The sequence below is a fragment of the Mastigoproctus giganteus genome, chromosome 4 (assembly GCF_048544385.1).
Source record: "Mastigoproctus giganteus isolate SK-2022 chromosome 4, ASM4854438v1, whole genome shotgun sequence".
Lineage (NCBI taxonomy): Eukaryota > Metazoa > Arthropoda > Arachnida > Uropygi > Thelyphonidae > Mastigoproctus > Mastigoproctus giganteus.
In genome coordinates, this window is record NC_143578.1 from 123976376 (window position 1) to 123989768 (window position 13393).

General features: G+C 34.1%; 1 protein-coding gene across 1 annotated transcript in view; it reads left to right on the top strand.

Moving 5' to 3' along the window:
* LOC150087041 (vacuolar protein sorting-associated protein 26B-like) overlaps nucleotides 1-8894 on the top strand; it is a 302718-nt gene extending 293824 nt beyond the window's left edge. The window contains exon 8 of the mRNA XM_090371779.1: nucleotides 8670-8894. Within this exon, the coding sequence (XP_090227905.1) occupies nucleotides 8670-8747 (78 nt within the window). The 3' untranslated portion in view covers nucleotides 8748-8894. The remainder of the gene's footprint in view (nucleotides 1-8669) is intronic.
* The last annotated feature ends 4499 nt before the right edge of the window (nucleotides 8895-13393 follow it).

Genomic DNA, 13393 nt, shown 5'->3' on the forward strand with positions numbered 1-13393 from the left:
AAAATATACTCTATGCGTTGTATTGGAACGGAAAACCTGCAGAATGAAGTAGGCTTATTTTTTATGCTTAACTGAACAGTTAGTGTAAAAACTATTCTCTAAGAAAAATAAGTTCGCAGAATTTAAAAAAAAAAAAAAAAAATTTGCAAATTTCATCAATATAGTATCATTTTTTTAAAAAAAATACAGACCAAAATAATGTTAAAACAGTAAGAGGTCAAATTAAGTTACAAAGACGGATTCTCCTTCGTGAATCTGGAGATTTGGCACTTATGATAATGCGTCCCATAATTTTCTTACCACAGAAGTCAGATGTACAGGTTTTATAGCTTTCAAAACAACGCTTAAAAAAGCACCTTGTATGTATGGGAGAGGTACTTGCATATTTCTAATCTTTTGGATATCTGAGGCTGCCTTCATTATCATAGATAAGTATATCTGATTCTTTCAGTATAGCTGGTAGATACTATAGGGTTCTTGTGCTTTCTTCAGATTTAAATCTCATAATTTCTAATATAGAGGGTTTCATTTAATCCTGGATAGTTGTTAGCTGAACTAACAAGCCCCTCTCGCCTAAAAGAAAAGTTTATTTTTCTTCGAGCATAAATGCTAAGAACCTGTTCAGTGCAGCTGTCTGTTTGGTGTCATCTACACTGATCCAACTGCTCTCTTTATTATAGTGGGTCAGTAGTGTTAATTCCTTTCCTTTTAGTGTTCACAATGATTTCGTACTGTTTTTCTTGAACCATTTTGTCAAATCCTTTTTTATAATATCCCTGAGTAGATTGATTACATAAGTTGTAGATATTCCAAGCAGCCATATTTTCAAATATCAATTTTATTGGATCTCTGATGGTTGATTTTGGTTTTCATCTGTCTTTCAAAAAAATTATTTTTTTTATTTTTTTTTTTATGCCATATACATGGGGGAACTATAATTGTTTTCTGAAATATTTTCTATTTAGCAGTGGTGTAACATCATGAGCCTGGGACTTGCTGCAATGTATTTTTTTTTTTTTCTTTTTTCTTTTTGTAGCTTTCTCATTTTTATTTTGTACTTATAGACTCCTCTCTCCCTTGTCATGGCCCTGGTAGATATCTGCACAGGCCTAAATTTTTTATTTTTACCCAGCCCGACCAGAGCCCGAATTTTTTTTTTCAAAGAACCAAGTTTTATCCCACCCCAATTGAAACTTTTTATATAAATAAAATTGCTAGCATTACTTTGAAGTTTCATAATAATAAAAAAATAAATTTTCAGATTCACAATTCAATATTAATAATTATATAACAATAATAATTATCCAAAATAGTTATCAATATTAATTATATAAAAAAGAAAATGTAATAAATTTTCAATTTACCATATTTAATATAATTTCAAAACTAATATCGATATCCACTTCTACTTAAATTTAAAAAATTAGAACTGACTGTTACTTCTGTCACTGGTAATTCTCACTGTATGATGTAAGCATTTCCCTTACCTATATTTCTAAATTATTGGTCAGTATTGGATATAGCAAAGAAGCAGATAGAAAGTGTTACAAGTGAATATTCTTAGAATTGAAAGTAGGTCAACCCAAAACCTTGGATGCAGTAGAACTAGTGATTAATGGTATCACACTTTTAATAAATATTGTACACATACAACTAAAAAGGAACCCATTGCCAGAGAACATAATGATTCGTATACCATTGATGTAACATAAATTGCAACAATGCCCACTTAAGGGAAAAGGCTACTTTACTGAGCAAAAATAGAGACCGAGTAATTTCCATGAAAGAATACAAATTTCAGTGAATTTTGGAGACGTTGGCGAAGTGCACCTTATTGGTCAATTAAAAGTGTCAACAGACAACTAATACGCATTTTTTTCTTAAAAACCTTTAAGAATTTAAATTCATAACAAAATATTTAAAAAAATATATGTAAGAAATAGTCTGAAATGTTTGGAAATAACAATTCATTACAATTATTTGTATCCGAACTGAACCCGAACATCGTGTTAACTAGCCCGAGCCCAAACAAGTTTCTTGTTGCCTGAGGGCCAGGCCATGGCCCATGCAGTCTTCTAGGCCCTGGTGAAGCTACAGTACCTACAACATAAGGTGATACACTACTACCATTTAGCATTTGTAACCCTTAAAAATTATTTACTCCTGTTTAATTGAACTCAGATGATAACTAAGCATGGTTTACTTGAATTATTCAATGTTCAGTCCACATTATAGTTTGTATTTTGGTAATTAAAAACCCTCTCTATAATAAAGCATTGATTTGCTTGTCCACTCCAACTTGCATATATAGCTGAGAATAATATTCAAAACATTCATTAGATTTGTAACACACTTCTGCACTCAGAGTTGTTCTACTCTTTATGTCACACCAAATTGATTTAATTTTATTTGGATGTATCCAATCCAGTGGATTTTTATGTTTTCCTATCACAAGAGTAACCCTTCTCTCTCTCTCTCTCTCTCTCTCACTCTCTCTCTCTCTCACTCTCTCTCTCTCTCTCTCTCATGGGGGTGGGGGGGGGGGGGATGAGCAAGTCTATTTTACTGTTTTACCATAAATAAAATAGGTCACATTTGTGCAAAGCATGATATGAAATTTAAAGTGTATTACTATTGTCTTTTGATATTTCTTTCTCCAAGAATTCACAAATTTCAAAAGTGGACTTCAGCTTGAAACAAAATAAAAAGAGTGGTCTCCATTTAGATAGTGTTCACAAAGAAAGACTTTGGTTTACATATCTGCAGTCTGTAAAGACATCCATTAATTCAAGAGTGCTTTGATATTTATAGCTTAAAGTTTACCTCTTTTGCTGCTGTTTTTAATATAATTGTTTTATTTATTTATTTTTTTCCTCACAGATTGTAATATGTGTTGGTTTTTAAAACAATTCATTAATTAACTATGAAGGAATTAATATCAGTAACTATTTTAGCATTAAAAAAAAAACCTTCCCATTTCACCCATCCATTCACTCCAAAAGTTTGTCTAGTTCTGCATTAAATTTATTTAAGCTGTCAACTTCCACAATGACAGATGGAAGTTTGTTCCAGCAATCAACCACCCATTGGGTAAAGGAAAATTTCCACACATCTATTCTACAACTCTCTTTCCTCAATTTGAATTTATGCCCCGTCAGGTGCATAATCCGAACAAAAGGAAGAATGCCATCAGCATTGAGCTTGCTCAAACCATTCCAAGGCCTTATACACCTCAATCACATCACCTCACAGGTGCCTAGTCTCCAGATCTTACCAAGAAAGGCCTTAGCCTTTCTTGGTAAGAGCAACCCTTTGTTCCACTCACCAACTTTGTTGCCCTTCACTGTACTCGTTCCAGCAGCTGTATATGCTTCCTAAAATGAGGCCTCCAGACCTGTATTCAGTACTCAAGTTGTGGCCTGTCCATTGCTTTATACAAGGGAATAATCACCTTCTTATCCTTGCTAGCAAAATTCCTGTATATCATTGACAAGACCCCCGTGAGCTACTCTTGCAGCTTATCTGTACTGCTCAGAACACTTCATATCTGACTGAACAATTACCCCTAGGTCTTTTTCATTTTCCAATACCATGAGTGTAGTACAGCACAGTTTTTGCATTAGCATTAGTAGAGGCATTTGATGCAAGAAAGCAAGCTTATGCAGCATCAGCCAAAAAAAAAAAAAAAAAAAACCCACTTCCACTTCACCCCTCTGTTCGTTCAAAATACCTGTCCAGCTGAGCCTTAAACTTATTTAGGCTATCAACCTCCACTACAAGGGATGGAAGTCTGTTCCACCAACCAACCACCCGCTGGCTAAAGGCAAATTTCTTCACATCTATCCTACATCTGTCTTTCCTCAATTTGAATTTATGCCCTCTCAGGTGATTATTCTGAGCTAGAGGAAGAATCCCATCAGCATTGAGCATGCTCAAACCATTCAAGGCTTTATACACCTCTATCAGATCACCTCGCTGGTGCCTAGTCTCCAGACACTGTAATTTGCAAAACTTAAGCCTTTCTTCGTAAGAGCACCCCTTTGTTCCATTCACTAATCTTGTTGCCCTTCTCTGTACTCGTTCCAGCAGCTCTACATCCTTCTTAAAATGAGGCCTCATACAAGAGGATAATCACCTCCTTATCCCTGCTGGAAAAATTCCTGTATATCATTGACAATACTCCATGAGCTACTCTTGCATCCCGTCTGCACTGCTCAGAGAACTTCATATCTGCCTGCACAACCACCCCCAAGTCCCTTACATTCTCTACCACTGTCAGTGTAGTACCACAGAGTTGATACGTTGCTCTGGGGTTGCTGTTTCCCATGTGTAGTACTTTACATTTGTCAATGTTAAACTTCATTTGCCACCTCTCAGCCCATCTGCTCAACCTTTCCAGATCCTGTTGCAGCAACATAGTGTCAGTAGTGTCCTTGACAACCCTGCCAACCTTTGTATCGTCTGCAAACTTGGACATTAAGCTTGATATACCATCATCAATATTATTTATAAATACAGAAAACAATAATGGACCCAACACTGAACCCTGAGGGACTCCACTAATAACATTAGTCCACGATGAGCAGTGTCCATTGATTACCACTCTGTCTTCTCCCCCTCAACCAGCCCTTTATCCATAACAGCAATTTGCCTCCAATGCCACACTGCTCCAATTTGTGCAGCAGTCTTCCATGTGCAACGGTATCAAAAGCCTTTCTAAGATCCAAGTATATAATATCAAAGCTATTCCCTGCATCCAGTTCTTTTGTGACTGCATCATAGTATCCAATCAAATTGGTCAGGCAAGACTTCCCCTTAACAAAACCATGCTGTGTCCGAGCTATAACTGAAGTCTTGTCTAAATGATCCTGCAGTGCTTCTTTAACCAGTGCCTCCATTAATTTTCCTGGAACAGAAGTTAAGCTCACAGGTCTATAATTACTTGTGTCAGCCTTTGATCCTCCTTTGTGAATTGGGGTCACATTTGCACATTTCCAGTCTATGGGTACCTCCCCTGAGTCCAAGGAAGCTCTCATAATTATGGCTAAGGGTTTGCTTACTTCCTTTGCTGCCTCCTTTAATATAACTGGATAGATCCCATCCACCCCGGGTGCCTTTCTTGTGTTTATCTTCAACAGTTTCTCCTCCACTTTACTCCCAGTTATTTCAAGATTCTATAGCTTACTGCTAGAGTTGAATACACCTCTGGCATTCCCCTCGCTGAATAACTCCTCATGTGTGAATGTCGATGCAAAATATTCGTTTAGTTTGTTAGCTACCTGAGCAGGATCATCAACAGTTGACCCATCAATATCAAGTGGACCAATCTGATTCATCCCCTTCCTTCTAGAGTTTACATAAGTAAAGAACTCTTTGCTGTTTTTCTTTGCATCTCTTGCCAAGGATTTCGCGTAATCTGCCTTCGCCTGCCTAACCTCCTTTGTAACTTGGTTGCATATCAACTTGTATCTATCATAGGCTTCTGTGTCATGTGTTAATTTGTAAGTATCTCATGCATTTTTCTTCTCTGCCATATGCCTTATTAGTTCATCTGACATCCATTTTGGCCTAAACCTTGAACAATATTTCTTAGTTGGTATGTAAAGCCTAGTAGCTTCCAAGATAAGTTCTTTGAATGCTTCCCATTTTGAATTTGCTGTTGGTAACATCATCAGTTGGTCCCACTGTATAGAATTTAAATACTGTCTCAGTCCATCGTAGTCGCCTTTACGGAAGCAATAACCCTTCCCTTTACCCCTAATGGTAGTTACCTCTTTGAGTAAATCCCACTTCAGCACACTGTGATCATTGCCACCTAGTGGTTCATTTATCTGCAGATTCTTAATGCATGAAGAATCACTGCTGATAATCAAATCAAGAGTATTACTCCCTCTAGTTGCCTCCAGAACATGCTGATGTAGAAAACAATCATCCAATAAATCCACAAAAGCCCTGCTAGTGTGTGACTGACCAGCCCCCAAATTCCAGTCAATATCCAGGAAATTAAAATCTCCCATTATAAGACTCTCTGATTTACTGGCCCACTCTATTTCCCTGTACAGTTTCTTATTATACTCATCAGAGTCATTAGGCCTATAGCACACTCCTACTCTCAATTTTGATCTCCCAATGCTTATGTCACACCAAACTGACTCAACACTGCACTGTCCAGCGATGTCGAGTGGCTTCACTTCCTTGGTTTTTATGTGTTTCTTAACTAATAGCATAACCCCTCCCCCCTTCCTATCCTGTCTATCCTTTCTGTAGACGTTGTACTCCCCAAATTCCAGTTCTGCATCCCTTATATCTGTGTGACACCACGTCTCTGATATCCCAACAATATCTGCCTTTGATGTTTTGAGCAATACCTCAAATTCATCAAATTTATTTACTAAACTCCTAGCATTGGTGTATACGCAAGTATACCTGCACCTGTTTCTATTCTTAGCTACCCTAACACAACCCATGTGTTTACTTGTACCGCAATGGCTCCCAGCAGTCTCTGAAATATCATGCATCTTGTTTTTCAGGCTTCTGCTCATTCCAATAGAAGCAGTGCAAGAATCACTTTCACCTCTGCCAGTGGCTACTGTCAATCTATTGGTCTTTGTCTCCCCCCCCAAGCTAGCAGTTTTCCAACCCACCTAACACTGCCTCGATAGCATCAGCAAATATTCTTGCACCCTTTCTATTTAAGTGTATCCCATCCCTGTAGAAGCAATCTCTCCTGTTAACAAGTACAGTCCAGGCTGAAAAAAAGTCTACCCCTTGAGCCTTGCACAATCTTTCCAGGGCCGAATTGATCGACAAGGCTCTCATCATATACTCCCTCCTATCGTGTCTGGGCAAAATTGCAGACACTTTCAAATTCAACCCTAATTCTCGGCTTTTGTTCAACAGTGACCTGTACTTGTTAAGTAATTCTGCCGGTCTCCTACTCTTAATACTCTGGTACATTACTCTGAGGTTACTGTTAGTTATATGTAGAACTTTGCATTTGTTGATGCCTTTGATGTCTTTAGTACCAGTGTGTTGATGCCTCTTAATGTCTTTAGTACCAGTGTGTACAGTAATATCACCCTTAGTGCCCTTAAAAGATGGTCTGCTCTACTTCCTCAACTTTTGCCCCTGGCTGATATACTCTGGTCCTATTCACCTTTTTGCACAATATATTTCTTGTCTACCTGATAATAATAGTCACCAACAATAACCTAGCTCCTGTGGGACTAGTGCATTCTGCCTTGAAGAGTGCTGCTATTTTGGCTGATTACACAAGAGTGAGCTCTGGCATTGAGTTGGGTAGCTGATAGCTTGATGAGTCTCCATTTTTAATTCCTTCGAGGGCATCTACCCTACTTTTCAAATTTTCATACTTGCCCATCAGATTGCTGAGTTGGGACCTACTTTCTTGACACTCTCTGCACCTAGCGCATAAAGATATATCCGCCTTGCCTAGATCATGTCCTGTTCCAGTAAGGTCTGCAAAGATTTCATAAGTTGCACATTTTCTTTAGGCTGTGATGCATTGGAGAATTGGCCTCTTCATTTCTCTCCATGAGCCACAACACTCCCGCTGTTTTGTGCTCGTTGCTTTGCTGCTCTGGTCTCAGCATGATTTCAGTTTAAATACAATTTAATTAACTAACAATGAAAATTAATAAGATTAATAAATTTAATTGATTAGTTGAGAATACTACACTAAGCTAACACAGTCATATATATTATGATATCTAGTTTTATGATACCATAATGATCACAATGTTAAATTAGTTATATGCTTAGCTAAATACAAAAGATATATGCCCAACAAGTGATTAAAACCTTCAAACTACTTATTTATCACAATTAAAAACCTACTATTCTTCTACACTACTGGTTACGTGCTATGACAGCGGTTCCCAAGCTGTGCGCCGTAGCAAATTCACAGGGGCGCTGCGGGATAATTTAAATTTTTGAGGGAATTCTTTCAATTCTTTGAAAATTCTCTCAATTTATGTGTATTAGTTTTTCAAATGGCTACTAAGTTGCTAAGACAGAAATACTTAAGTTGTTTATACCTATCTACTTAATAAACAGAACTGTTAGAGATTTCTTTTGGCCTAGGGCACAGTGAAAAAAATTACTGAGACATAAGGGTACCGTGAACAGAGAAAGTTTGGGAACCTCTGTTCTACGATATCTGTTCCAAATATATTGAGATATAATAGCGGTATGAGTAGTGAGTTGTAAGTTACAAAGTCACTAGCTAAATTTAAAAAATAAGCTAACAAATGCTACTAAGCTTATTTAATCTATTTGTAAAACACAATTTAATATGTTAATTAATCAAGAATACAGTAATAATTTCCACAAAACTTATCTGTTTGCAGCTCAGAAAGTCTATGACTTTGCACTTATAGTCTTGTTCCCCCATAGTTTAGTTCCAGTTTTGCCCCATATTTATTTTCTTGATAGCAGTTACCAATAAATTCATTATTAAATGCAGCCAGAATGTGTGATCGTCAGTTAAGTCATGTAAATATATAAATATTGATGATGAAGTAAGTTTAGGAGTGCCAAGACAGTTTTAAATTAGATGTTGAATTAAGATTAACTGAGACTGTGATAAGTAAATAGTTCATATATTCTCAAATGAAAGAATGTTAATTATAAGTTTTGTCCTTAAACAGGAAATAATTCTATGGAGAAAAGGAGAGCGCACAAGAAAGACAATCCATCAGTCACCACAAACAGTGCCAGCAAAGTAGCATTTACTGGCTTTCTAGAAATGTTGTTTTTCATTATATTTTAGTCCAAAGAGAAATGTCAGGTGCAGTTTTTGAGTATTACTCCATGAAACAGAGGATTCCTTTGAACATAAGTTCTAAAAAATTACCATACCATACTGTGAAAAAGCAGGCAGATATTGCTTAAATCTGTCATAGCAATTTTGTATGTATATTTTAATTTGATATGTAAATAGATCTTCTACAGAGTAAATATAATTCCTTTTTTCTTTTTTGTGTAACATTTGTACTGAATACTTGTTTATAAATACAGAATTTATTTTAAATGAAAAGTCAGTCCAGATGTAAAATTAGTCACCAGATAACTTTCTCACTTTTTGTGTTTTAAAATATTTATTAATTTGCTTTTGGAAGTTAAGATAATTCAATTTCTAACCTTCAGCTATAGTCTGTTCCTGCCTACTTTAATTGTGGCAAATGAATTCATTGGTCAATTGATTTAAAAAAAAAAAAAAAAATGCAGCAGCATTTTGGCAGTTGATCAATGAGAGCTATGAATAACCATCTGCATTTGTTTATGTTAGGATTAAAGGAAGGGTGGAAAGACTATAGTTAACAATAATGCTGGTAAAAGTTGACTATTAAATGCTGCAGATTTTGAGTACTAACTGTTTAATGGATATGATTTCTCCTAAGAATCAGCCATCCATTTCAGGGAAATAGATTAGTTTAAGTAAAAAATGCTCTAAGATTCCTTATGATAGAATGTTCTGGCCAATATAAAAATCTTTTTTGCAATTTTTTAACTAATAGTAAATGTATAGATAAAAATTAGATTATTGCACTAAACAAGATCAGGACTTGGATATGTAGATATTTGTGCTGTGCCTGAAGATATTCTTCCATAATGTGTACAAGGTGATTTAAATACATAAAGTACCATGCAATTAATAGAAGTTCCCTGTACACATCTGATGTGTTTACTTGCATGTTTCAAAAGAGCCCTTAAAGTAAAATCAGCTGTTGTACTTACCTAGCATGGAACATGTTGAGTGTTCATGAAAGATTATGTAAAATTTTGTATAGTCATTTGTAGAAATATGCATTTTATTATTTTTATATAACTTAAATGATTATATCTTGAAATGGTGCAAATCATGCTAGGTTGTTATTAGTGAATCATGTTTTAATCAAGAAGTTGGACTGTTGAATTAAATTAAAAAAGTATTAACATTTTCTTGTTAGTATTTTGGAGCATACAGTTGCAGTTCCATAGAAGTATTATTTTATGCTTTTCTCTGAGAAAAAAAAGTTATGACTTTGATTTTAATTTAATAATGCCAACTGTATTATCATCTTGATTTTTTTCAGGTGTTGTTTGAGGACAGCAGATTTATAAAATTATATTTTTTCATTTTGTATAATCCTAGTTTCTACATAATGGTTGAAATTTTTAGGATAATATATTCAATTTCAGTCATTTTAAACTGATTTCCATAAGCCATTTGCCAAAAGAATATGAAAGATGCTACCATTATGTTAAAACAAAATCACAAATTAGATGCATTGCCACACTGTTTAAAAGACATAAATATTACATGCCCTTTAACAGAATGCAGTTATTTATAATTAAATGCACTTTCTCTTTTTTAGACATTTTTTAAGTGAATAAAAAAAGGAATATCAAAATAAATCTATGAAGTTATTAATGATTAACAGCAGGTAAATTTTTTATGCCTGAACTGTCATTTGTTCAGATATTGTCAATATTTGTGCAGCTTGAAATATATTTAATACAAGATTTTATGAAAATACATGTGTATGGTTTGAATAAAATAGTGTTTGGATTTTACATTTCAATACTATGCTAATAGCAGTTCAGAACCTGAGTTCATGTTATTAATTTGAAATTACTTTTGTAATTTATGTGATCCATATTTACTTAGTGGTGTACAGCATTTTATATTTTCCCTTTTTCAAAAAAAAAAAAAAAAAAAACCCTACTCAAAATTGTCATAATCATGAACCACTGACAGGAGTTGTATGCCAATAAATTTTTAGTTTTTTTGTCTGCTTCCAAAATTAGGTAGAATTGTAGTGATTTCAGAGAAGCTACAACCATCCTTAACTTGATAGGATAGATTACATAACAAAGTAAATAAAATTAGCTATCCATAATTTTGAAAAATTAAGGCGTTGAAGAAATTTTTAAAAATACAAAATATGGGCATTTTTTCAGGAACAAACAGTTAAACATCTTCTCAGGTAGGAGTCATTTCTTCTTAGTCACAGTGTTGCAGATTTCAGTCCATGGTTTTGAATAAATTGTGACCTACTGAACAAAATTAAATATAACTCATAAAAGAATGAGGCGATAGGAAGTTGAGCACTCATTTTGTAAATATATAAAGTACTTTTAGCTTTTTTTTCTTGTTAAACTTTTTTTTGAAGTAAAAAGTGAATATTAATAGGCAGTATGGACTGTTTAAAGTATATTCCCTGTTACGTGATCAATAAAAATGCCACGTAATAAAAAATAATAAAACAACAAAGCTTTGTTTATATGTGTTTATATGAATTTTACATTGCACATTTATAAATGTGCAATAATAAAAATACAATTTTGAAATAGTTATTATACTTTGATTTTTGCCCATTGAAAGTCATGTGTAAAGATTACTGGTAAAGTCATTTTGTAAAGATGAATACTGCAACTCGCATGAATTGTAGTAATATAAAACATTTTAGTGAAATGGAATTGGTTTGCAGTGGTTTCTGCTGTATTTCATTAGATTTAAAAGAAAAGTATGATTATATATTCTTGAATATGACATAGAAAAAAGTCAAGAGCCATGTGAATTAGAAGAAAATTGTGAGTTTATCACATTTTACATACATTAAGAATAACATATTTAACATGTGAGTGCTGTAAAAGTGGTGGCATGGCACCTGATGTGCCAATTTTCTTTTTAATTTCTGGATTATTTCTTTATTTTTTTTTTTTTGAGTTATACCTTTGGTATTACTGATATATCATCTTTCCTGAACAGTTTGCAATATAGTGCTGTCACGATTTCTGTCATCTAATTTTGCACAATTTGAAATAATGCACCCTTATAATATGAGCAGTAATAATAAGAAAATCTTATTATATGCATAAAAAATTAAAATAATGTGTTCTATGTTCATGCAGGGCCAAAAAAATTACAAAATTGACTGCATCTCAAGAAATCAAATTAGATTTAAGGTTTAGATTAAAATTAGGTTTAGAGTCTAGTGTTTTAAATAAAATTTTTTTTTTTAAATTTATTTATGTTCAAATGTTTTTCTTCATTTACAGGTTACTGTATTTGTTTTTACTATACAGATAACCTTCATTTAAATTTTTTATGAACAGTTTTTTTATACACGAGAATTTGTTACAAATTTCATATAATTTTATCTTAAATTAATTAGAAAATGGTTGCTATTAATTTTAATTTATCTGCATAAAATAAGCTAAGAAATTGTTACTTTGGTTACTGTATTCATGGAATGCAGCCCCCCCCCTGAATTTTTATGTATTTCTCTGGATCTTAATTTGTTCAAATCTTTGTTTATATGTGCTCCAGGAACACAACCTACACATTAACCATGGCTGCCCTCTACTTATTATGTGTAACTTTGTATTTTTTTAAATAGCACAATGTTTTCTATACTAGTTATGTTCAAAAGAATCAAAAATTAATTCTGCTGAAAATTTAAAAAAGTGTAGTCATAAAATATAGACTTAACCTGCTGGTAGTGGTGGATTGCCTGATAGGTAGGTCTCAAAAATAATGTTCACACATTAACCATTAATTGATGATTAAAAATCTGAAATTTTTTTGCCTTCCTAAATATAGTCAAACTTTTACTGCAGTAGATTCTGAAGCGACTGTTTTATGGTTTTCATAAATTAATTGCGCACAAAAACCTGTAAGGTTTCCAGCCACTGTCTTTGCAAATACTTGGCTTTTTGCTTGAAGAGTAGTGTGATAATAGACAAGCACCAACACTGTTTGTTTAAATATTTCAGATTGCTTCCCCCCCACACCTTTCTCTCGCTAGTTCAATAACTGTCTATATTCTTATCCTAATTGTTGAAAGATTTATTATGGTGTTCACAGCATAAAGACGATTATATAATACCCATTGTTCTCTCCAAATGGTTGCTACACTGTGGAAAGCAAGATATGTAGTTTCAAATTTTGCATGCAGTGAGTGAAGTGCTAAATTTGAAATAAACCTGAACAATTGATTACTAACTAATAATATTGAATATATATACAGGCAACTCTTGGTTTATGAACGAATTCCGTTCCAAGACGTAGTTTGTTATACGTTTTGTTCGATATATGTATCTTGCATTCCTCAGCTTTTACGATACATATCATAGGGAGGTGATTATTCCCTTGTATAAGGCAATGGTCAGGCCGTACCTTGAGTACTGTATACAGGTTTGGAGGCCTCATTTCAAGAAGGATGTAGAGCTGCTGGAACGAGTACAGAGAAGGGCAACAAGTTTAGTGAACAGAACAAAGGGTTGCTCTTACGAAGAAAGGCTTAAGTTTTGCAAATTACAGTGTCTGGAGACTAGGCACCGGCGAGGTGATCTGATAGAGGTGTACAAAGCCTTGAATGGTTTG